The following is a 26853-nucleotide window of genomic DNA, read 5'->3' on the forward strand; positions in this document are numbered from 1 at the left end:
TTTCTAGGCCAGATCTGTCTACTTACCTCAAAAGTTGGCTTCAAGCTTCATCTATTCTTGAACTGAGCAATGTCGATCGATCTGATCCAGAGTATGTTTGAGGATAAAGTATCGTTTATATACTAGGTAGAGATGACTGATTAGAATCTTTGTGTATAGAATCCCAAGCAAGGTTTGTGTTGCACCGTTAAGGCAGCTGATTAAGAATATCTCTACATTCAATTGCTACCTTTTAGCTATTAACTCAACTTGAAAGACGCTGCAGTAGTCAAGTAGCCGTAGACCTAAGGTCAGCTGCAGCACTTCTGAGCGAACGACACTCCTCATCTATTGTTGAGCGTTCAATAAAAATAAACACTGACCCATTCACATCTATCTGGAATTCGTGTGCAGTTTTTTTTGTTTTTCACAACAGAATTGTGAAGCAGCTTAATCTAGTTCGCTATGTGTTTCCGAAAGAGTTACGGGAATTTTCGAGTGCCCAAATTTGAACTATTTTCAAGGGTGATTCCGTTGTAACTAGCCTGAAACTTGACTTGGGTGCACATAAATGTTGATAAAGGTCTAAAAGGGTATAAAAGGTCAAAGGCCTGAGTTGGGGTAGAAGGCAGCGCTACTGTGATAATCATAAATGATGCTTTTAACGCTTTCCATTTTGCTTTTGGATGCAATATTTCCCAATTTTGGCCACCAAACAGTAAGCCCATAGAATAAGATAGGCCTCATAACCGCACAGCCTGTGTACTATGCGCGGTTTTAAGTCCCATCATTTACCTATAGCCGTTTGGCATGCATACAGAGCTGTGAGCGCACCTTTTGGCCTGCCTTGGATGTTTCGGTGCCGTTGAGTTAACGGCATAGAATAATAAGCCCCACCCGACTTAGATAAGGGGCTTTGCTCTCTTACTTTTCTAGTGCTGTTAATGCAATTTGTCCGAATAAGCGATGACATCACAACCACTATTTTGTAAATTAATGAGTAGAGTATTTATAGTGTGACTCCACAGTAGGGGGAGCAGACCGTACTCAGATTCAAATTCAATACTGCGGATTCATTTCGACAATCCTGTACAAACTTATATTGATATGCACCTCAAATTAAAGAAATGGCTTCAGGAAAATTTGTTAAGATTAAAGTTTTAGTTATATTATCATTATTATATCTCTTGTGATATATGAACACTTTATTTGTACATTTAAAAGTCTCACAACTTTAATATCGCTTGAAAGTTAACAACTAATTAATTCATTTAAAATTAATTATACAATTTATCGTTGACCTTAGGTTTAGTGGGGAGAGGGTCGGGAAACTGTATCTGTGGATAATTGTGTCTTACTCTTAACACATTCCTCATGGCAATTTCATTTGAAAAATTGGTTAGACCTTGTTGCACACCCTCCGTTGTAGTCTGCTTTAATGGTACTTGAGTGGATGTATTCAAATTTGATCTCCTCCCCCAAATCCTTAATGGATCTATGGTGGTTGTATGAATAAAGGTGTGGCGCACAAAAACTTCAAATAAGATACAAATAACAATACAAAGCTGGAGTTTAAACATTTTAATGCACACTTGAGCTCAGTTAAAATTATTTAAGCGGCTGCAGCACCGCGAATGAGAAGAAAATGCAATCGCATTTTGACTTGAACTTTGCTGAGACGTCTATCAGAGCTTCGCTAATTGGACGCTGTTACTTAATTCCTTTAAAGATAGCACTGACTTTTCGTTTGCTTCTCTTATTTCATACTCAATTTAAGTCTAGTAGATATTTTTTATCACCTCGGTCTGTAGGCGCCAACGCAAGCTTCCGGTATGCATTTCAGGAATATGATAAAAGCCAGCCGACTACTGATTAATTTCATCATAAGATCAAGTTAACCTCTTCAGGGACATCGGCACACATGTGTACGTTTAGGATTTTTGAAATCTTTCCATTCATAGATGAACTCTACGCTAAATGGCCACATATATGGACATAATTTTTTTTTGTAAAATTACTATTTTCTATATTTTTCTTATCTTACTGAATTGTTATAAATGTAAGCTTAATAGCTCGTAATAAAATGAAAAATAAAATTAACGTTTTTTCACTTTAAAAAATTCGTCCCTGAAGAGGTTAATGGGTCTTTAAGAAAATGAGTTTTGGGTATTTGCCATCTAATCCACACTCGCTGATAAATGTGAGTTTGTTTGTTTGCTCGCACATAGTTCACGCATAGTTTACATCCCTATGTGAATCTTTTTTAAGTCCCGAAAAATTACGGGATTTCCGGGACTTGTATTTTCTTACAAAGCATATGAAATGGAGGCTGAACAATTACGGACTAATCCTGGGATCGCGGAATTGCAATAACGGTATCCCGAAAAACTCCGGGTCGTAAAAATTTTCAATTATAATAAAAATTTGATGATTTTTAAACAAGCGACTTCATGAGGTTGAAGCCTCTACTGGAGCTTGGATCGAGAATAATTCAAATATTTATATTTATATATGTACTTACAGGGTTTAATTGAAAAGTAATGAGCCTTATTTTTTTTAAGCAGTTTTATTAAACCTTTTTGGCTTATACAACTAATATTCTTCAAAATAGGACCCTTGAGCGTCAATACACCGCTGGTAGCGGTCCTTCGACTGCAGGAAACATTTTTTAAACTCATGCGCCGGAATCGCGTTTAATTCGGCTGTCACAGTTTTTTGGATCGCCTCGATGGAGTCGAAACGCCTCCCCTTCAGCTTCCTTTTCAGGCGCGGGAACAAGAAGAAGTCCGGAGGGGACAGGTCTGGGCTGTAGGGAGGGTGGGGAAGCACCGGAACCCCCATCTTGGCCAATGCAGAGGTGCAGAGGTAGACGGTGCGAGGCGGCGCATTGTCGTGATGAAGGGTCCAATTGTTGAGGAGGTCGGGCCGAACCCGGGCGACGCGGTTTTTCAGCCAATGTGCGGCTTCTTGGGTCGTGGCGACTGGCTCGTGTGCCACTCCGCACTCTCTCTCTTACCCTCAGGATCGTACTCAAAGCACCAGGTTTCATCTCATATGATACAATTGTCTAAAGTATTATCCTGTTCATTTAGCTTTACGCAAAATTTGATCGAGTAACGTTGCTCCAACGATCGCTGCATTTTCGCCACTGTAAAATCCTAACACACTTTTAAAAAAGCTTTCACGCGCGGAACGATGTTGACTGCACCGCTGTTGCCAGCGAACTGGGACCGGTTTCTAGTGATAGGGGAAGGTCCAACGATCATTTTCCCCCACCAGCCGATTCGGTTGATCGCTTGGCAGACACTCCACGAGGGAAGGCTCATTACTCCAATATACTTATATGGTAAGACTGAACAAACAATAAAATAATCAAACGTTGAATAATTTTGCCTTTCGACATAAGGGAAGAAAAAAAGTAAAATCGAAGCATGTTAGAGGATTTATTTCAGCTTTTTATTGTTAAAATGTATTAACATGGGGCAAAACTAATATTTAACCCAAGAAAATAATAAATCTTGAGAAACAACATAAAATAATTTTTAATAGCTTGTGTGTCCTTTGTTATTTATTTTAACTTATATTAATCGTCGTGGCATCGAATTTATTCGTGACTGAAGGACAATAAAGAGTTTTTTGGCGATTCCTATTGAACTGCTGTTTTGAGCTGGAGTAAGCTATATTAAAAACTTGTGTCAGCACAGGAATATTTTTCGACGCGAAAAACTCCTTTGTAGTCCTGTTGATACGTCTAAAACTCACCGTGAAATTTTTCGTCAACATTCAATCCAAGATCTCTGAGTAATTTTCTGCGTTCACCTTATGCGAAATTAAAGAAATAAGGTATTGCTACGGAAGCTAAAACACCGCAGGACATAATGCTACTACTGTTACTTGTCGTTCATCTTAGTCTTCAGACCAAGTCTCTTGATTTTCCATCAGGATTTTTCAAAAAGTTGAGGATAGTATTCTTATTTCGATTTATTGTACTTTCAGCTCTATTTTGCGAACTGAGACTCCCGATTTACTATACGATAGAATACTAGCTCGGTAGATAGCTGCGTTCCTCTTGGCATAGTGCCTTCAGAAGATATTTTCCCCGCATTTACTAATGGAAACTACTCAACTTACTGTAATGAATCTTTTGAATTGTGAAATGTGTATACAAATATTATGCAATTGCCACAACAAGAAAGTAAATCTTAACGAAAGACTTGTCTCTGGAATCTCTTGTGCTTTGCTGCTGCATTCCATACTGATTGTTGTCCATAAATAGCACACATTTTTTGGCTCTTGCTTCGACTCTTCACCTTCGTCGTAGTGGTGTTGAAGATCGTGGATTGAAGATTATTTCTTTTACTTCCAATTTGAAACGCTGAACTGGCTTTATCACTTAGGAAGCTGGGAAGAAAATTTTCTTTAGCGTATTATTACATTTAAATCTCCGTATCTATAGTGTGAGCCAATGCGATGTATACGTAGTGAGTTATGGCTCATTAAAGACATGTGAGAAAAACACACAGCTCTTTTTAATCCACCTAATTATTCTAATAAACTTTTAATAAAAAGAAATTTATTTTAAAAGCTTATTATGTTTGAACCTGTTTGACTAATAAATACAATTTTCTTCCTTGTAAAAATAATATGGTTTTATTACAATGATGAATATGAATAATCGTTCTTCCTGAATTTCATAATTTTTTTGTTTGTTTTGCGAATAAATCATTTGGGATAGTGTTTCGTTACTAGTCACGGAGAGTAGCCATATGAAATAAAGTGAGATATAAGCAGAAAAAATGAATAATTTCATACATAAACTTTTATACTAGGCTTCATTTAGCGTATAACTTACACGGTTGGGTTATAATACTTCATTCTTTTATCCCATTAGGGGTAACTTCGATTTCACATTTTAACTTTTGATTTAACCCCGGATGGTTGGTGTAATATTTATCTCCAAGGCGACACGCAAAAGATAATCTATTGGAGACTTAGGATGTGTCTTGAGGTGGTTAATTGATATTGCTGCTTCGGTTAATTATTTGATTTTCGCAAAGAGAGTGCGTAAAAACTCGAAAAACGCTTCCGCAATTTTTACCGAGCTTAACAAAGCGCGCTAGTTGCTTCTTTCTCATACTAACTGGTTTGCACTCCGATCTTATGGTCTTTGGTGCCCTATGCTCATCACAGTAGCACATCCAGACCCACTTCAATTATTAAACTCAGGATAAAGCTGGGTTGGATTAAGCGTGAATGCCTTCATCTGGCTGCAATTGGTGCTAGTTGGACATACAAAGTCAATTCAAATTTCTCTGTACCTGATACTTTCAACGCAACGGAGACCTTGCTCTTCTTCTGCCACCACAAGTTAGTACCGCATCGAATACTTTCAGAACCGCAGCGTTTATATCCATTTATTTGAAAGCTACCCAGAGGATAATTGAGAGGGGGAAGCCCGGAAGTTGTAGCTGCCAGAACCGTATGCACCTGGCCACTCCCAGGTGAATGGCAATCAGAGACTTTTCTCGATTGTGCGGACTTCGCTTTCCATATCAAGGTATGGTTATTACCACCCTAAAATTGGGACATTTTGTTCGTTAAGAAAACCGTTTAGGTGGAAAAGTGCTTCATACGAAAAGCTCAGCTTCAATCAAACATTCGGCAGTCCATTACATGAACCAAAAACGCATTAGTACCAGCAAAAAGTGGAACATTTTGAAAATGTCTAGCTATAAATTAAATTTCTGGCACCTTACAGTTGCCCTGCTAGCCGTCCAAGTTAAACAAATCGATAGTTCGAACTTCAAACACTAGGTTGTCCACGCTGTAGCTTATACGAGATTTTTGGAATTTCAAAGTTATATGAAGGTATTTAAATATCTTAATTTTTGGGACACAAATCCTGAGTTACAAAAAAGTCTCCACACTAGCATTGCCTTGATTTTGCTTTTTTTTTTTAACTTTCATGCTGCTGATAGCCTCTGATGCTAGCGCTGCATGTTTTTAGGTTGTACATATGTAAATTTACATTGTATAAGCTTATATAAATAAATAAATAAAAATAAATAACTTTCATGCTTTCAAATAGATTATACCACATTACTGATTACTGCTTTTAGATCTCTCCAAACTTTCTTATGCAATTTCGATCGCATAAAACAGTCTGCATCAACACTTTGATTGGCCCAATAAATATATCAGCTGTTTATTGTCCACACAAGTAGTTATAATAATACAAAACACCAATACCTTGATTATCTTAAATCAGTTGGAAATCGATACCCAGCAGGGAGAGACTACAATGTTAAGCACGTAACGTGGGGATCTAGGATAACCACCACGAAAGGAAGACACCTAGGCCAGGCCATTAAGGCAAATAACAACAGCATATTAATCACAGGAGAACCGACGTATTGGCCAACTGACACTAAAAAACTTCCTGACTTAAGGGGTTAGGGGTAGTCAGAATTTTCAAAAAATCGATTTTGTTTTTGCATTTTCTTAAAGTATAATGTTTTAAAAATATTGTGTAAAAATTTGAAGTGAATCCGACAAATACTTTTCAAGTTATTCAACAATTAACAAAGGGCGCTCGGCCGCTCCGGAGCCGATAGCAAAACTTTAAATGCGTTTTTCTCAAAACTATGTTTTTCAAACTGGTGAACACTGTAACTTAAAAACCGCTACGTAGATTTCAATAAAATTTATACAGCTTTTGAAAAACATAAAAAACTTGTGCCTGATCGAAGGATTTTTTTTTTTTCAAAAATTTCGATTTTTTTTTAACAATTAACTGTTGGTTTTTTCCCGAAAATCTGAAAAATATTTTCTGAGGCCGCCATTTTGTTCATTTTGAAAAAAAAAAACAAGCTTCGATCCGGCTCGAGATTATCTATCAATAAAAATAATTTTTCTCATCCGATTGGTTTTAGATGAGCCTGCAAGGACTTGTGATGTTCACCGCAAGGGACTTCTGGAGAAACGGGCTTCACACAAACAGCGATAACTTTTGCAATTATTAATTTTTTTTTTTGAAATTTTGGTGAAGTCAAGTTAAAACATGATGTTTTTATGCTATGTTTTTATTTTTGTTAAATAAATTAATTAAGTAGCAAAAAAAAATTCGTGAAAATCATCATTTTTTCGGGCCTCTGACTACCCCTAACCCCTTAATCGACTTCTGTCTTACGAAAAACCTGACTCATGAAAACATTGCAATAAAATCATGCATTGACTTATCATCAGACCATTCACCATTAATAATAACGCTCCTGTTAGAAAAATCATCACCTCGCTATAACCATAAGACGAACTGGAATATATTTCGTGATGTCATAAAAGAAAACATAGAATCTCGAGTCTATTTGAAATCCTCCTCCGAACTGGACAATGAAATCGTATACTTAACGACAACATAATAAAAGCAGTAACACATTCGACACCAATATTAGTTACCTTAATAACAAAGAAAATCCCTGCTTTTATTTTAGACAAAATCAAACAAAAATGCAAACTCAGGAAAGACTGTTCCCTATGGAAAGCAACTAAAAAACTCACTAAAACAACCACGCACAAGCCTCCAATAAAAACAAATTCCAACACATGGGCAAGAACAGCAAAGAGAAGGCTGAAACATTAGCTGAAATATTTACAAATAGCATGGATAATAAAGACATTGAGGTAGCAAACACAATTGAAAATGCAGACCACACAATACAAAACACGACAAAAGAAGAAACCAAATATTATATAAAGAATCTTAAAGACAAAAAGACATCGGGATATGACCAAATAAATGGAAAAATACTAAAGGAGCTACCCGAAACTATAATAAACGACATACGAGACCTCTTCAACGGAATAATTAGGCTACAATACTTCCCAAAAGCTTGGAAAGTTGCACAAGTTATAGCGATCCCCAAGCCAAACAAGAACGCCACTGTTGCTAGCTCGTACATACCAATTAGCTTGCTGTCCATCCTCTCCAAATTGTTTGAGAAAATACTGCTTGACAGAATTGACCCGATTCTAAAACAAAAAGACGTTATCCTCTCACACCAGTTCGGTTTCCGAAAACAACATTCAACTGTGCAACAGATTCCCAGAGTAGTAAACAAAATTACAGACAACTTCGATAAAAAGAAATATTGCATTACCGTGTATTTGGACATCGCGAAAGCTTTTGACAGAGTATGGCACAAAGGGCTTCTATATAAGCTAAAAAACATTTTACCACTTAACATATTTAATATCCTTAAAAGCTACATGACTAATAGACACTTCTTCATAAAATACGACGATGAGTGCTCTGCTATCTTGACGGCGTCAGGTGGAGTACCTCAAGGAAGCGTACTGGGCCCCATACTACACTTAGTATACACAGCAGATATAGCAACGCAAACTACTCGAGGATCAATGTTAGCTACATTTGCAGACGACACAGTTTTAATGTCAGCTAAACACAATGAAGAAGCGTCAACAAAAACACTGCAAGATACGCTATCAGCTACTTCACAATGGTTTGAAAAATGGGGCAGTGAGGTCAATAAAGACAAAACACAACAAAGAGAAAATCTTCAAGATATCCAATCCAAATTAACGGAAAAGACATAAAAATACACTCAAGTGCCAAATATTTAGGCATAACGATTGACTCAAAACTCTACTACTACAAACTCTACTGGCTACTAGGAAAACAATCAACCCTAAACTTATTTAAAAAACAAATGATATACAAATCAATAATCAGACCGACATGGACCTACGGACTAGAAATTTGGCGGACTGCCAGTAAATCAAACCAACAAATCATACAGAGAAGTCAATCTAAGATGCTAAGAACAATCACAAACGCAAATTAGTACATAAAAAATGACGATATTCACCGCGACCTCGGCATAGACACTGTCACTGAAACAGTAAGAAGAAGCAGCAGTAAGCACATCTTGCGACTATTAGAGCACAAAAACCAGGAAATGAGACTGATACCGGAAATGGAACTTGAACCAAGAAGACTAAAGCGCAAAACACCCGCAGATCTTGCTCGTACTGTATTATAAAATAAAATATAATAATATAAAATTATAGAAAGCTATGTTGTATTAGTAAATTGTAAATGCAACACAACAAAAACCACAAACAAATGACACTATTCCGATAACGGATTCGGGTAGAAGGGTTACATGGATCGGCATCCTTAAACTTTACGTGTGATTTTTGTTTTAGGGTGAGTCAAAGTTTTCTCCATTTGCAACTTTCGAAATGCAACTTAAGTGCCAGAAATAAGTCAAGACAAGAAATGTATGAGCTTTAATTTCTTTAGTATGTGGGGAGTTTTTTTTTAAATATAGTATATACTTATATATAAGTTCCAGCACACAAAGATATTTATAAGTTACAAAAAAGACTTCCCCATTTATTATACTCTATTCTTTCGATACTTGGTTTCATTAAACTTAAATTTATTCTCATACTATATTAACATGCTGAAGTACATAGCAACAAAATTAGTAGCCGCCATTTGTTTTATTTTTAATTGGAATAACATCGCGACTTCTATTTGGGTCACGTGGCCGAGTTTTAAAATTAATTCTTGGGGCCACATTGATTCTTGTAAGCACTGCACTCTCGTCTCGCTCAGTTTGTCTTGCTGCCTCAGTAGAATTAATAGTGGAATGTCTGCCCCAAATTCTTCTTTCATCTATTGGTACTGCTGAGTATGAGAATCAAAACACATTCAAGTTTGATTTTAAAATTTCGCGAGCATATCTATTTATGTCCATATGTATGTGCACTGAATTATAAAAATATCTCATACCTTTGGGCTTATCATCTTCCGAGCTAGACTTTTGCCTTTGCTGATACCCCTCTCTTCTTGCATGCCAGCCGACTGCTCCGATATATGTTGGTGAACTCAATTGGTTTCCATTTATTTCTCGCTCTTCCTCGCTTTCTGCTCTCCATGCAACGGCTTCGGAACTTCCCCTTCCAGAAGCATTATTACTAACATGTATTCTATCATTATGCCCATGAACTTCTCGCTTTTGTGGCGTGTGGTAACTATTCACCAGTGGGAGCACCACTTTTGTTTGAGGGAAATGCGTTGAGGCGTTTGCTAAGCTTGTTAAGATTGCGAGTAATAATAATACTGAAGCGCTGGTTTTGTGCCTTACTATTCGAGCACAAAATATAAGTACACCCGATTCCATATTGTTTTATTGACGTGAACTATATGACTGAAATATAATATTAATACTTTAATGACAAAGCTTATCAGCTGGTTTGTTGTTTTCAAAATGATGAAAATACTTTTAGGTTTGCTTATCTGTTAAAAAGTCAAAAGAAAAAAAAACCACAACTAAAAAATGTGGAAAATTGTAAATAAAAAATTTTGATATTGAATATTTCGGGATTTCAAAGAATTTATAAAAAGCAAACCCGAATCTGATTTTGCAATGCACATAAACACATATACGCGAGTATTACAAAAATGTGAGACATTTGAAAAAAAAAAAAATTAAAAATGCTTTTTTGTTTTTAAAGAAATCATCATCATTTAAAAACTGTTTTGGTTTGATTTTCCAAGGAATATTTTATGATGAAATTCAATGTTAATACTTGAGGGGTCAAGCTTAGTGGCTTAAATCGGGTATTTTATGAAAAGTATAAAAAATATATATTAAAAATGTTTTTTTTTTCATGAAAGTATGTACAAAACTACGAGTCGCAATTACTCAATAAGCTGTGTAGTCTCCATCGTTGTTGAGTATAGCCTGGCTCGTTGACAAAGATTGACACAGATTGTATTGTTTACCATATAATAAGAAATGAGGTAATTTACCTATTAAAGTTTCTAAGAACAAGAATGAATGACCAGTTGCGAAAAATGACAATAAAATTAACATATTAACTGAAATTTACTCTTAATCTTCAGTTCCTGAGCAATGGAATAAGTGATCATATGCGATCCGGCTCCATGATTCTTATTAAGATTTTTTACGTATGACCCCCAGTGTGTGGTCTACTCTCGACCATTATATTACTAGGTATTGAGTGGAAGCGTTTATGCCACAACTTTGCGTTGCATTCGAAACTGCTTTTTGTCCATAAACTGCATAAATTTGTTTGACCACCTGCTAAAACTTACTGCCTGATCGTAATGGTGCAGAAGAATGTGTAAAAATTTCTCTTAATTATTTTTACAGCCATTTTCGAATGCCGTAAACACAACTGGCTTCATCAAATACAAAATTGGAAAATCATTTTTTTTTTAAGTATCATTTATACTTTAAATTACAATTCCGAATGATAGTCACGCTCCAATCCATATACTAGGTGGCTGTTTAATATAGGCTGGTTCATATAGGCCACCTAGTCTATGGCTTGGAGCGTGACTACCATTCGGAAAGCGTCTGTTGGGGTTTTCGTGCATGAAACACAAAATGCTAGAACAATTTTTTCTTAAGGGAAAATCAGAAGCAGCATTGTTGTCTAGGTTAATAAATTCAATTCGAGCCTGAATATAAACTTATTATTGTAATATTTGTTAAGTAATTTGTTTATTGGAGAATTGAAAATTTCTCTAAATGATCAAAAAACTAAAAACAAAAAAAAAAAAAACATTCTTAAACATTTTAAAATTAGTAAAATTGTTTCCTCAAACATGACTCGTTATTTTTAATTCAATAAATATATTAAAACAAATGCTTCCTTGGATGTATGTCTGTGCGGCATATAATCAGATAAAATTTTACTGTATTGCTACAGGCATTCCAGGGATGGTTCAGAAGTTTATTTGAACCCGCTAGGTGGCGCTGGAGTTGAGATGTTTCTAAAAGTCGTGTTCCCGGTCCGATTTAGTTCGGAATATCAGCTTATCTGCTGTATGCTTCTTATATATTTGAATACGATTACAACAATTACTCGGTGAAAACCAAACACGCATTTTGCGTTGCCCAACATTATTGCAGTGACAATTCTCAATAGTAAATTAACCATCGGTAGACGCAATGGGGTGTGAGCTACCCCACAAAATGTTTGATGTGTTGTGGTTTGTTTATTTCTAATACCTGAAAATATACCCTTTAGCTGTATTCTAGCAACATTGAATTTACTCTTGGAATTCATGCAGTAAGTACTCAGTAATTGGTCCGCACCGAATTAATGCAGATCTAAAAAAGGGATTTTGTGAAATTTAAACCAGTCGGTAGTTAAATCTTGATAGCCGAAGTTTGAAGTCAATGCCAAAAAGTAGTCTCTGGTTGTTTACGAGATGTCATAAAGCGAAACAAAGTAATGAGCACAAAAAGCAAAGTAAGGGTTTATAAAACTCGCGTTCGACCACTAATGACATATGCCATTCTCACACGTGCAGGCATTAGAGCTACAGAACACACGTTCGAAATGTGAACTCTTAGAACTAAAACCAGCCATACTCTACGAGATCTTATGAGGAATAAAAGCATAAGAGAAATGTGCGAAAAACTCGATATAAATAGTAAAAAGGAGCCACAAAAGAAGACGAGATTGGAAGCAATATGTCCTCAGAATGACCGACGACCGCTTGGCAAAACTGGTGATGGCCGGGAAAGTAAACACTACAGGCCCGCGAGGGAAACCACCAAAGAGATGGAAAGAGTGCTAGACATCGGCATCAACTTTCGATCAGTAATAACACTGATTTTTGTATTGCATATTAATAAGTACAGGGTGAACGATATGAAGTGTTACCTATTCAAAACACCATAACTTTTTTGTGTGAAATTAGTTTTTATTGATTTCAAAGACAAAATTGTTCAAAAATGATTACAATTTTAACATATGTATATAAGCTTTTCGTAGAAACAGGATAATAATCATAAATAAAGATGGAGAAGAAGAAGAAGTAGTGTGGTTTTTTGCATATACAGTCAACGTCAAAAGATATATTGATTAGCTTAGGGTAATATCATCATTATCAAAATCACTTATTTTATCGTCTGAATCAGATAAAAAGTTTTCAAACTTGCTTTCTTATATAGGCCGACTTCTAGACCACATTGTGCACTCTTTGTAGAAAAGACATTAAAAAGACAAGAATTCACCTTTGACAAAAATAAGCTAAAGATATGTATGTAAGTACATACTGGCAGCGTCAAAGGGAAGTGCGCACCAGTAAATTGGAATATTCGTGAGTTCCCTTCGGTCTGTTGAACTTCGTTAGCAAGCACAAAGCAACTGCCTATTCCCTATCCTATGCAGGGCTATTTTGGCTATTTATTTATTTTTTTATTTAAATTTATTTTGTACAAACATATTGCAGCTAACTAATAATTTAGTAACTTATTTTTATGAATTTCATACTCTTACTACATATTTACTTTAGTTTTAGTTTATATAGTTTTCTGGAGTCCAAGATAGTTTTGCGTCCTAAAGAAAAAAAACATGTATGTGTCTACTGATGAACATAGAAAAGAAGAAGATTTATATGATCATCTCCAACAGGCCGTTTGAGTTCACGCGCGTATAGTTCCCCGTTCGTCTTGCTTTCCCCATGACAATAAAGTATGACAAGTATGGAATCTAGAAAATTCGTGTTTTTCGCATATCCAGTTCTATGCAGCATGCTTTCGAGTTGAAATTCCAAAAAATATATATATTTTTCGAAAGGAGATTCATACAGCTATTAAAATGTGTAGAATATCCCATGGCTTCTAGTACTCATAGAAATTACTGGAAACGAAATGTGAAATATTTAGTCAGATCCGGGAGCATACTCCAATTTGATTTCTGGGTTCTGTGGGGAGGAAGATGAAATCGCTATATATTATGTGCTGGCGTCATGCCCAGTACTGATGTATAAACGGCACAAATACTTGAATAAACATATTTTTAAATAATAAAATAAAATTCAATAAAATAGTGAAACTACTAAAATTTATTGAGGAAGTTCGGCCGAAAAAAATACTCGGAATCCATTAAGTGAGCACAATATATATTTTAAGTCACAGTGTTAAATACTCTCTTAAATATAATATTTGGTATGGGAATAAGTTTCCGCCCTCGTAAGAGAGGTGCCGCTGCTGATACTATTTTTGTGTTCGCTCTAATAATATACTGGTGATTTGAAGATGTATATGTGAGGTCTCGATCGCAGTAGTTGACATTCGTTTGAAGCGTAAAGATCATTTTCTATCGGGCGTCCAAATTGTCTACGTTCGTCCCGAAAAAACAGCATTTGAGGGAAGTTATGCTTCATTATCAGCTTCCATAGTGGCAATTTCGACGTGAGTGCTAAAGTCCGCGAAGGGCACCGAAAAAATTCGAAGATACTCAACGACAACAATTATTGAAGCGCATGTCCAACCCTTGATGATATGCCAAAAGAATTGGATGATAGAATAACCGTCCGGAAACGTTTGCACGCGATGCGATTGATCCAGTAAGCAGGTGACTGGGTACCACATCAATTGAAGGGGGGGGCGGGGGGGGGGGGATATCGAGAGACGTTTGGTGATGTGTGAGATACTTCTTAAACGGCATAAAAGAAATGGTTTTCTGCATCGCACCACGGCGATGAAAAATGGATCTATCTAGATAACCCTAAGTGGCGAAAATGTTGGAGCCTGCCAGGAGAACCAGATCCATCGACAGCGAAAAAAATATAAATGCTTCAAAGGTTATGTTGTGCATCTGGTGGGATCAGAAGGGTATCAGCTATTAGGAAATCCTTAGATGATCTGAAACCATCACTGGCGATCTTTACCGACTTCACCTAATGCGTTGCAATCAAGCTCTCAAAGAAAAGCGGCCGAAATGGGATGGTAGACATGGCAAACTGATTTTTCTGCATGATAACGCCGGGCCAGACGTTGCTAAATCAGTCCGAAAATATTTAGAGGGACTCAATTAAGAAATATTGCCCCACCCCCCATATTCCCCAGATATTGCACCTTCAGTTTACCATGTGTTCCGATCAACGCAGTCAGCCCTTATTGGAGAGCTGTTCACTTCTTACGAGAGCATCGCAAACAGGCTCAATGAATGGACCATGTCAAAAGAACTCGAAGTTTTCGTCAGAGGAATCCGTATGCTGCCTGAAAGATGGAGTAAAGTTGTAGCTTCCAATGGCACATACTTCACATAATATACTGTTTTATTTAATTGTTTAAATAATTCGAAGCTTTGGCTAAGAAAGGACGGAAACTTATTCCCATACCCAATAATAATAAATGTGAATACTTTATTTCCCAGGAGGAACGCTCAACTTTTTTTTTCAAGAAGAACGAAGTTGAAAAGTGAACACAATATTTTTATAAGCTCCCTTTCGTTCAATATCAATTAAAAATATAGGGTGGCAATAAGTGAATAGTATTTAAAACTATTTATTGAACATTTCGTCCCTTGAAAGTGTGAAGTCATTTAAATACTTAAATTGATGAGAAATAGAAAACTGAGTATTACGTGCATATGACATTTTCTTTTCATGATAGCTTTTACTTTTGCACTGTGTAATCTGTAAAATACAGGAAACAAAATATTTTTTTTTTTTTTTTGAAACTTGCCATCACAACATGGAAACATCGAAATTTCTCAGTTCAATATCCTATGAACCGATTAGTTGTTTTTAATAAATAAGAAGACATAACGTAATACCAAGGAATCAGCGAAGCGTTGCCGCACTGGCGCATTAATGCAGACAATGAAACACAATGAGCGCTACCAATTGGTGACTAAATTCATGTCATCAGTTTGGTAATATGTTTTGTGGCGCCTAAATTATAGCTTCCGGCTGTCTTTTACGTATACGAATGTACTTGTACATAAGACCATACCTATATTGTTGCACATGTTGCATGATTAAAGAAACGTCCAACTATTAGCCAAAATGATGCGCTTCATTGCACCGCACCCACTAAGCGTAGAAGATGCGGTGGTCATATAAATTGACTTGCTGAAAGCCGCACTAATTTAGTGCCGGTATATTGAAGAATAGTCGTGGTCATTTCAAATATTTTATGGTAATATTAGAAGGGATAATTACGCCTCAGCTTACTCCTTCAGATTTTCTACGTGTATTCGAAAAAATCGCAAAAATCGCGCGTCCTACCGCCACGCAACCGCTAATAGGCGCTCTATTGCGTTACTGGCGCAAAATGCAAAAACCCTTTCTTGTCGTAGTTGTAGTGCTACTGATAGTCCTGACGCAGGTTATCATTAGTGCGCCGGTTCGCAAGTCTATGCGCATCCAGCTGAATGCTGATTACTTACGCGCCATGGGTGCCTACAAGCGTCTCGAGTCACGGTTTCCTCGTGAAGAGCTACAAGTCATCACCACCATTGGAATTTTGAATGGAGCACAACACGCGGAACAGCAAATGGAACGTAATCTAGTAGCGATCGTTAAGGAACTCCTGTTTGGGGCTAATGAGTTAAGTGATGATGAGCTCGTCGCTAAAGTTGAAAATATTGAAAAGCAGCTGGTGCGCGATCATCGAGCGCTTCTGATACTTACAAGTGCAATGGATTTGGTGACGGGTGCAAAGGATGTGTACGATTTCAAGTCGGATATGCAGCAAACCCTACAACAAATACGTAGACACTCCGAGGGTGAAAAAGAGGAGAGCGATTCATCGCAGGCCACCGAAGTGCCTGACAAAATTAGCGAAGCAAGCACTGCGGCAGAACGATTAGCGGCGTTGCGGCGCCTAATAACGCAAAAAGTACGCGCAATGAAGATGTTGGTTGAAGAGAAGGTGACACACACACTGGACTACCTAATAGCAGAGGCAAATGAGGGTAGCCTCTTGGAGCAGGCCAGCAAGAAAGTGGTGCGGAAGCGAAATGTGGAAGAAGTACGCGAGGTGCCTGCTGAGGTGCGCATGATTAAGTCAATTTTGACGGAGGTGAATAATATACAATATGTAGTTGGGATTTTATAAAAAAAAAAATATAAAAAGAAGCTAAATTAAGTGAAAAGAATAATAAGAAATAAAAAAAATGTTATTAAAAATAAAAATATAAAAGGATATAAAGCAAAATAAAATTGAAAATAATAAAATGAGTAATAAATAAAATAAATAATAATAATAATAAATAAATAAAATAATGAATAAAAAAATATAAAAAAACTTAAGAAACCAAAATAATAAATTAAAATAAAACAAAATTAATAGTGGTATAAAAAAAACTTAACTACACAAATCATTGCTGACAAGTCACGATACCCCCTTAAGCACATTGCTGACAAATAAAAAAAAAAAAACTTCATTGAGAGTACTACAACTAGTGATAGGAAATATACTCAAAGTCACCAAGAAATAGAACTGTCAACAAAAGTTATTATGAAATTTCAACCTGTAATTAGGATACACTTCCCTGTTACCCTTCAAAAAAAACTCGCATCTACTAGTATTTTAGACGAATTACGAAATATGCAACGCGTACCCAATTACCAATTAATTTACATGGATATATTTACATCATTTAGTGCATATACTATATATATAATTGTCATATATCCCCCGTATTAGGTGTTTGGTCGACATCTCCTTCCTCATATTTGTGGTGTGCATCTTGATGTTTTTCAACAAATGAAGTGACCTATAGGTTTAAGCTGACTCCGAACAGTAGATGGTCTTTTACGGCAGATCTACTTGGAGCTCTCAGCCAACATAAGAAACGACCCAATCAAAAAATTCCTCAAAATAATGTAAAAAATGAAAGCAATTGAACAGAATGATACCAAACTGACGACTGATACTTACAAATTAACCACACAAAAACACCGACAAAATATTTCTTAATACTGAACAACAACTAAAAAATCAGACCAGACATCGTGAGAATTGAGCGTCTCCAGACAAAACAAAAAATTTGACCCATAAACATCAAATGACAAAGTCGAACCCAATATCCAGCCCAAACACAAGTCACCACATCCTCTAACCCTGTCCAAACTACTCCTTCCCTAGAAACAAAATCTACGATAATTGAAATCCATGACTTTTTTATCAAATTTCTCCGCAAATCTGTTCATTTAGTAATCAAATTCCTAAAGTACACAGACTTATACCACCAGATATAGTGAAAACAATTGTATTTTAAAAAGTAGTCCTTACTTCAACTTTCTTTTTTCCTAACAAATATGCACATAGCTTTAAGTTCCTCGTAGTTACTTGAAAATTTTCTTTTATAAGATAACCAATAAAAGTAAACCAAGTAAAAATAAAAAAATAAAACAAATTAATAAAATTTATTTAAGTGAATTAAAATTCAAGTATATAACGGAAAGTCAAAAAAGGACAAAAACTAATATAAAATAAAACCAAATGCAAGAAATAAATGAACGAAATAAATTGAAACTAATTAAAGTAAAATATAATTAAAAAATATTTTAGTTTAAAGTAAAGTGAAACAAACTAAACTAAAAAAATAAAAAAAAATTAAGTTAATTTAAATAAAAAAAAATAGTTTCACGTCAGCCTCGTAAAATAAAAAGATGAACAGAAAGAATAAAAACAATTAAAGTCAAATAAGGAAATAAAATCATCAAAAAAAAAAAAAATTGGAAAAAATTGAACTAAATTAAGATAAAACTAAGTAAAATAAGTCAAAATTAGTAACACAATATAAAATCAAAGTTACACAAAAATTATAGTTATTAATTCAGACCACTTTAGGTTCAATGGAAATAAATAGCAAAACCGGACAAAAAATTAAATAAAATAAAAAATTTAAAATATAATAAAAAAAGTCAAATTTAGAAATTATAATAAAGTAATAAAATAGAACGAGGAACCCTTTCTTAGGACAAATCAAACGCAGAAAGTGGCGATGGATAGGTCTCACACTGAGGAAACCACCAGATAGCATCAAGAGGATAGCACTGGACTGGAACCCGCAAGGCAGCAGAGGTCGCGGTCGTCCAAAAAACATAACAGAAAACAGAAGGTCGATGCTGCGCGAACTAACAGACGCCGCCATCTCATGGGACGGTGCAAAATCAACAGCACAGAACCATGTACGATGGAAGAGTCTTGTCGAGACCCTATGCTCTCGAGAGGAGTGAACAAGGAGCAAAAAAATAAAATATAAAATCATTATAAGCTAAAATAATATAGACTAAATAACACAAAAAATAGAATAAAATGAAATAAAATAAAAAACGGACAAATAATAAAAAAATGGAAAATAAAAATATGTGTTATTTATATGACCTTGCGACGTCTACTACAGCTGCCATGTAAAGGAGCGCAAATCCGGTGTCGGATTTGTTGTGGGAGAGAGACTTCGTCGCCAAGTACTGCCGTTCACTCCGGTGGACGAGCGTCTCGCAACAATTCCCATCAAAGCTGGTTTTTTCAACATATCGCTAATTTGCGCCCACACCCCGACGGAAGAGAAGGACGATGCGACCAAAGATTCCTTCTATGAGCGCCTGGAACGCTCCTATGAGCGCTGCCCCCGCCACGACATAAAAATCGTGCTTGGCGACTTCAACGCCAGGGTGGGCAAGGAGGGAATTTTTGGTCCCACAGTCGGAAAATTCAGCCTGCACAACGACACATCCGGTAACGGACAGAGGCTGATCGACTTCGCCGGGGCCCAAAACATGGTAGTCTGCAGCACCAGATTCCAGCATAAAAAAATCCACCAAGCTACCTGGCTGTCCCCTGATCGAAAAATGCGAAACCAGATCGATCATGTTGTGATAGATGGAAGACACGCTTCTAGTGTATTAGATGTACGTACGATCCGAGGACCCAACATCGATTTGGATCACTACCTTGTTGCAGCCAAACTGCGCACACGCCTCTGTGCAGCAAAAAACGTGCATCTACCTACGCAAAGAATGTTCGACATCGAAAAGCTGCAATCACAACAGACAGCCAGAAGATTCGCCACTCGACTCTCACTCCTGCTCTCAGAGAGTACTGCCCAACAAACCGGCATGCATGAGCAATGGAGCAACATTTCTCGTTCTCTACGTACCGCCGCCGAAGAAGAAATCTGATTCCCGAAAAAAGAAACAATTGGTACGACGAGGAATGTCATGCTACCGCAGAAAGAAAGGATGCCGCCTATAGAGCCACGCTGCAATCGGGCGCAACGCGAGCCATGTGGGATCGCTACAGAGAGCTGAAAAAGGAAGAGAGACGTATTAGAGATTGATTGATATTGAGATGCTGGCCAACAGGAACAACGCCCAAAAATTCTACCAGAAAGTTCGGCGGCTTACAGAAGGTCTCAAGACCGGGGCGTTTTCCTGTAAGAACAAAGACGGCGAACTGGTGACTGACGTACAGAGCAATCTTAAATTATGGAGGGAACACTTCTCGAACCTGTTAAACATTGACAGCTGCCCATGTCAGAGAGAATGTGAAGATCCCGATACCCCAATCGAGGACGACAGAATTGACGTTCCGCTACCCGACCATGACGAGGTGAGAATAGCGATAACGCGGCTAGAGAACAACAAAGCCGCGGGCGCCGACGGACTGCCGGCTGAGCAATTCAAACATGGCGGTGAGGAGCTGGTAAGGTGCATGCATCAGCTCCTATGCAAAAAATGGTCGGATGAAAGCATGCCTGCCGACTGGAATTTAAGTGTGCTCTGCCCAATCCATAAGAAGGGCGATCCTGCAATTTGTGCCAATTACCGCGGGATTAGTCTTCTAAATATCGCCTATAAGGTTCTAGCGAGCGTATTGTGTGAAAGGCTGAAGCCCACCATCAACCCACTGATTGGACCTTATCAGTGTGGCTTCAGACCTGGAAAGTCTACCATCGACCAAATATTCACAATACGCCAAATCTTGGAAAAGACCCATGAAAGGAGAATCGACACACACCATCTTTTCGTCGACTTCAAAGCTGCATTCGACAGTACGGAAAGGAGGTACCTGTATGCCGCGATGTCTGAATTTGGTATCCCCGCAAAACTAATACGGCTATTTAAGATGACGTTGCTCAACACCAGCAGCGCCGTCAGAATTGGGAAGGACCTCTCCGAGCCGTTTGATACCAAACGAGGTTTCAGACAGGGTGACTCGCTGTCGTGTGACTTCTTTAACCTGATGTTGGAGAGCATCGTACGAGCCGCAGAACTTAATCGCTCAGGCACAATTTTTTATAAGAGCGTACAATTGCTGGCGTATGCCGATGAACCGCGCTGTTAGTTCTGCCTTCTCCAAACTGGATAAAGAGGCAAAGCGAATGGGTCTGGTGGTGAACGAGGACAAAACGAAGTACCTCCTGTCTTCAAACAAACAGTCGGCGACCTCGCGTATCGGCACCCACGTCACTGTAGACAGTTATAATTTCGAGGTTGTAAAAGACTTCGTGTATTTAGGAACCAACATTAACACCGATAACAATGTCAGCCTTGAAATCCAACGTAGAATCTCTCTTGCCAACAAGTGCTACTTTGGCCTGAGGAAGCAACTGAGCAGTAAAGTCCTCTCTCGACGAACAAAACTAACACTCTACAAAATTCTCATCATGCCCGTCCTAACGTATGGCGCAGAAGCTTGGACGATGACAACATCCGATGAAGCGACGCTTGGAGTGTTCGAGAGAAAGATTCTGCGTAAGAGTTTTGGACCTTTGCACGTTGGCAACGGCGAATATCGCAGACGATGGAACGATGAGCTGTATGAGCTTTACGACGACATAGACATAGCGCAGCGAATAAAGATCCAGCGGCTTCGTTGGCTGGGTCACGTCGTCCGAATGGATACAAACGCTCCGGCTTTGAAAGTATTCGATGCGGTACCAGCTGGTGGTAGCAGAGGAAGAGGGCGGCCTCCTCTGCGTTGGAAAGATCAGGTGGAGAAGGACTTGGCTTCACTTGGTGCGTCCAACTGGCGCCGGTTAGCACGAGAAAGAAACGATTGGCACGCTTTGCTAAACTCGGCCAAAATCGCGTAAGCGGTTATAGCGCCAATTAGGAAGAAGAAATAAGATGAAAAAAAAAGAAAATAGAATGAAATAAAATAAAATAAAATAAAAAAAATAAAATAAAATTCAAGAGAAATAAATAATAAAATATAAATATAAATAATATAAAATAATAATACAATAATAATTCCAAGTAAATAACGTAAACTGATGAAATGGATCAAAAAGATTAAAACAAATAAATAAAATAAGGTCAAAGAGAAAGTAAATCTGAAACATTTAAGTAAAATAACATAAAATAAAATAAGATAAATGAAATAAAGGATGGTCAGTAATAAATATACAATAAACGAATAAACTAAAATAGAATTAAACAAATTCAGTTTAAATAAAATAAAATAATTTAGTTAAAATCAATTGACAATTTTAAATATTAAAATAATTTAATTAATTGGGATTAGATAACTAAAATGGAAAAAATTATAAAACTAAGAAATAAAGTTAAACAAAAGTTTAATAAAAAAAATTGTATTAAAATTAAAATACAATAATTGAATTTGATTTAATTAAATAACATAAAGGAGAAAATTTGACAGAAATTAAAGAAATGGTAAAAAATGAAATGCAGTTATATAAAATTAAAATAAAAAATAAGATAAAAACTGAAGCAATATTAAAAATTAAAGAAAATAAATAACTTAGTATCAAATGAAATAAAAACAAGTTTCAGTTTAAAAACAAACAAAATTGAAGTAAAAAAATTAGGGAAAATGGAACGAAATAAATTAAAATAAAATGAGTCGAAATTATATTAAATTAAACAATGTAAAGTAAAATATGGAGAAAAAATAACAAATGAAATATATTATAAGAAAAAAATGTAGTTATATGAAGTAAACCAAATAAATTAAATAAATAAATAAGATAAAATAAAATAAAATAGTTAAAAAAAAATATTTAAAATAAAAATTAAATAAACTATAGTTAGACAAATAAAGTACAATAAATGAACAATACTGAAATAGAAGATTAATATAAAATGCTATTTTATAAAACAAAATAAAATAAAATATATAAAGAAATAAAATGAAATGAAGTCGAAATAAATTACATAAAATAACGAGAAGTAAAAAATTAAAAAAATGATAAAAATTCAAATAAAATTATATAAAATAAAATACAAATCAAAAAAATAAACGAATCAAACGCAAAAAAATTAAATATTAATGAAAAAAATGTTAAATAAAGTACAATAAGTAAAGCGGAATAAAATAATACAATAAAAAATATAATAATAATAAAATAAAATAGAATAAAACTTTCCAAAACAATTTGTGACTTTCAAAGGCTCGCCTTTTTCAATCCCAGGAGGACTTCCGTAACAATCTGGTAGACACACAACTTGAAATGCGAAATAATGAGCTCTTCGACGATTCGCTGGAAGATAATTTTGAAGCGCAATCGAAGGATAATAAAGTGAGTGCGGAAAAGGTCTATATACAAATACCTACCTACATGTGAATGAACCGTCCAGCCCGTTATTGTTTGTTTAGTAGTTTTTGTGGCTTGTTTCGCTTATACTAACCACTTTCAAAGCATATAGCCTGCAAAAGAAAATACCATATATACACAACCACTAAAGATGCTTACATACATACATAATCATTTATGAAAACAACAAATTTAATCATTTAATTTTCAATCTCAATTCAACATTAAAGTTTAAGATTGTAATTGCAAATCGCAGCGATAGCAGTAGACCTCAAAAACAAAGCACTGATCCAACAGTAATAACAACAACTGCGACAACAACAACAACATTACGTGCAGCAAGAGCGACAAAAACGAGCAGTGCCCGAGCAGCAGTCACCAAATCTACTCCAATTGTGAGCCCCAGTTCAACAACTATCTTCATAAATTCCACAATTGAGGTAGATGGACTGAAGTTGGATAAACAGCAGGAAAGCTCCTCGCCACTTGCACCTCTCGAAGAAGATGAAGACTTTCCAGATGCTCCACCACCGCCAGATGGTGCTGGTGGTGGCGGTCTGGTGGGAATTATTAGCAGTTTGAGTGGAGTAAGTAAGCCAAAGTGGGAAATTTATAGATTCCTTATATTAAAAAAAAAAAAAAATGTGAGATGCAAAAATTCTACGCAACTGTATGTAACTGTTTATATGCTCGTTAACTTTGTAGGGCGAAGGTGGCTCGGATATTGGCGCTTTAATTGGAGCTTTAACTGGCGTCATTTCAACCTTGTTTGGGGTGAGTATATGGGATGGAAGCAAAGTAAAAAAAGCACATCGGAAAAGTTCTTTAATTAAAAAGTATGCAAACACATGATTGTTCAAAAATAAATTTTTTTTTTAAACTTTAACTAAATTTTAAAATAAAAATAAGTGGTTGAAAAAGACATATCTTTAGGCTGGCAACTTCAATTTTATTACCTACATTAACCGTAAACCTTTGAAAAAGGAGCTTTTTGCTGTCAGAAATACTCTCGATTGTTTACTATTGTCTGCCGAGGGGCAACAGCTATTAGAAAAAAATGTTTATGATTTAGTATTTCGAGCCCGAGGTTTCGAAGCCGGGCATTACCGAATCGTCATTATTGTGGTATCCAATTAAACTAATTAGTACGAAAGTTTTTTTATTAAGTGAAAGGAATCTCATATATCTTGAATTTGGATTTCTCAATTTATTTTATTTGCATAACCATCGCTTAACATTTTATTTTATTCCAGCCAGGCGGCTTAGATATCGAGTCCCTAATCAGCACAGCTACATCACTAATTTCCGGACTGTTAGCGGTAAGTAAAAATAGCTATCACGCATTGAAATTAAAAATAGTCTATTTTTTACATTTATTAGTACAAATAAATGTGAGTATATATTGGGTTGGGGAAAAAGAAATGTCGTATTTGTGATCGAAATATGACGCTTTATTTAATGTACTTAGAATTATCCGATTCAAGTCAAATATGCCCCGTTTTGTTCGCAAGGCAACTTCATTATGCCCCCTTTATAAACCCCCCCTCCTTATAAAATGTGTGCTTTAGCAAAACGAGACAGTTATGTTCTATATTTTAAATCAAAATTAAATGCAAATACATTTGTATTTTTTTAACTTTTATTTAACATTTCGAACGACCTTTAAGCCAAGCGAATGCTATAAATGCTGATGCATTCGATTTAGCTCTTCCACAAGAGCAAGCAGGTGTCGCCCGAGCCACAAGGCTTAATAATTTAATTAATTCCAAAAAAATTTTAACTAAGTTATGTTAACAAATAATTGATATCATTTTTATCTGACATTTTCGATACCTATAAATAAAATATTAAAAAATTTTAAATCTATCTTTTTTTAAAAATCCTTACAGGGCAACAAAAACTTCGGCACAGTGCTCGGCATTTATATAGGCACTGCATTCGATGGTCTGTCTGGCGGTGGTGGCGCGGTATATATCAGAAATTTACTATCTCTAAATTATTTGAAAAATGTTTAAAAACTCTTAAATTTTTTTTAGGTGAACAATGGACAATTTCTCGGAAATCTGCTCGGCACAGTTTATGCCCAACTCAGCGCAGTACTTATTATTCATTTTTTAAATTTATTCTCTAATAATTTATTTTGGTTGCATGCCATTCAAACTCTACAGCTTGACACTAATCCATAACTGTAAATAATCGCACGTCCATATGAATAACATTTGCGCCTAATTCTATAGAAACCAGCTATTTTGAAAAAGTTTATACTTTCGCATTAAATATTTTTCAATCTTACACTTTCCTTCTTCACTAGGACCCCGAAGATGACGACTTGCGTCCCAACCCATTACTCTTTGCACGCAATCTCATTAGCAGTTTTATGGAAGCGAAAAACCGCAAAGAGTCCGACGAGGAGGGTGACGATGAACGTCGCTCAGATTCACCACAAAAACATGGCGATAAACATAAGGGAGATGCGGGCGGTGGCTCTGATTCGGGCGGCTTCATCAAGCACATAGCTTCGCATATAGTTGGCAGTCTTGTGAGTCTGCTGTTGAATGCTTCGTTGGGTGCTTCCGGCGGCGCATCACATGCCTCCGCTTCGTTGTTCGGCAGTTCGAGCCATAAAAGTGGTGGCGGCGGAGGAGCAGGGGGAGGCGGTGGTCATAAGTATTAAGCGCTGTGCTGAGTCTGTTACTTTTTTAACTTTTTTTCAATGGGTGGGACTGCTGTTAATTTTGTTATTATTGTTGTTGTGTGTGCAGCAACACGATTTGGCATTAGTGGGATTATGAAACGTAATTTTTAATTTAAGTTCCGTGTATATTTTATTATTTTTTGTCTGGTTCATTTACTACGCCTTTTTTGTATTTTCATACCTACTTATATACATAATTTTATCTGTTTTTTGTGCAATCATCTGTATGGATAACCGGCAAGTGCACTTGTATATGCGGAGAGTTGAAAGTAGTCATGTAACTTCTTTGACCTGTAAGGTGATTCAGCATTTTCTTAAAATTAATATTATTCGCACTACCTACGAAAATGCGTGCGTTTTGATTTTTTTTAATTTTGGCTATGTATTTTGGTTTGTAGATATATATTTAATTGATTTAGATTTTAAGTTTTAATACCATTTAGATGTAAGTATATACGTTTTATAAAATAAACAATTAAATAAATTTTCTTTAAAACGTAAACTCTTTGAATTGCTTTTGAATATCACTGCTCAACCAAAGCGACAAAATATAATTCCAGGCTTCGGTGTTAAAACAAATTTCAAAAAATTTTCAGTTATCCGCTCGTAGAGCGCGTAAATACCGAAAAATGTGCTAAAATCAAGGAAAACTGAAAAAAAATGTATTTAGATAAAAAACACGCAGTAATGTCCGAGGCTTAAAAGCTAACAATTATTTTCAAATTTCACTTCCTAACTACCATACATTCGATGGAAGCATTGAATCGATGCCCTGCCAAGGGATCTAAGTATTAAATTTTTCGGAAAAT

The 26853-nt window shown here is 36.1% G+C and overlaps 2 protein-coding genes across 3 annotated transcripts; one reads left to right on the top strand and one right to left on the bottom strand.

The window, feature by feature from the left end:
• Window positions 1-9323: 9323 nt before the first annotated feature.
• Window positions 9324-10222, bottom strand: LOC128856543 (uncharacterized). 2 transcript variants are annotated; one of them, XM_054091848.1, is made up of 2 exons: window positions 9797-10222; window positions 9324-9688 (listed from the first exon to the last, which is right to left on the bottom strand). In XM_054091848.1, the coding sequence occupies exons 1-2, from the start codon at window positions 10185-10187 to the stop codon at window positions 9486-9488; spliced, it is 594 nt and encodes a 197-aa protein (XP_053947823.1). In that variant the 5' UTR covers window positions 10188-10222; the 3' UTR covers window positions 9324-9485. The 2 variants fall into 2 exon arrangements, with proteins under 2 accessions (XP_053947823.1, XP_053947822.1); XM_054091847.1 differs by having other exon boundaries at window positions 9327-9691; window positions 9797-10221.
• Window positions 10223-12450: 2228 nt separating this feature from the next.
• Window positions 12451-26417, top strand: LOC128857544 (uncharacterized). The gene is made up of 9 exons (XM_054093296.1): window positions 12451-12568; window positions 16021-16862; window positions 23206-23334; window positions 23580-23936; window positions 24055-24123; window positions 24603-24668; window positions 25239-25316; window positions 25386-25445; window positions 25661-26417. The coding sequence occupies exons 1-9, from the start codon at window positions 12451-12453 to the stop codon at window positions 26021-26023; spliced, it is 2082 nt and encodes a 693-aa protein (XP_053949271.1). The 3' UTR covers window positions 26024-26417.
• The last annotated feature ends 436 nt before the right edge of the window (window positions 26418-26853 follow it).

This window comes from Anastrepha ludens, chromosome 3 (assembly GCF_028408465.1).
Source record: "Anastrepha ludens isolate Willacy chromosome 3, idAnaLude1.1, whole genome shotgun sequence".
Classification (NCBI taxonomy): domain Eukaryota; kingdom Metazoa; phylum Arthropoda; class Insecta; order Diptera; family Tephritidae; genus Anastrepha; species Anastrepha ludens.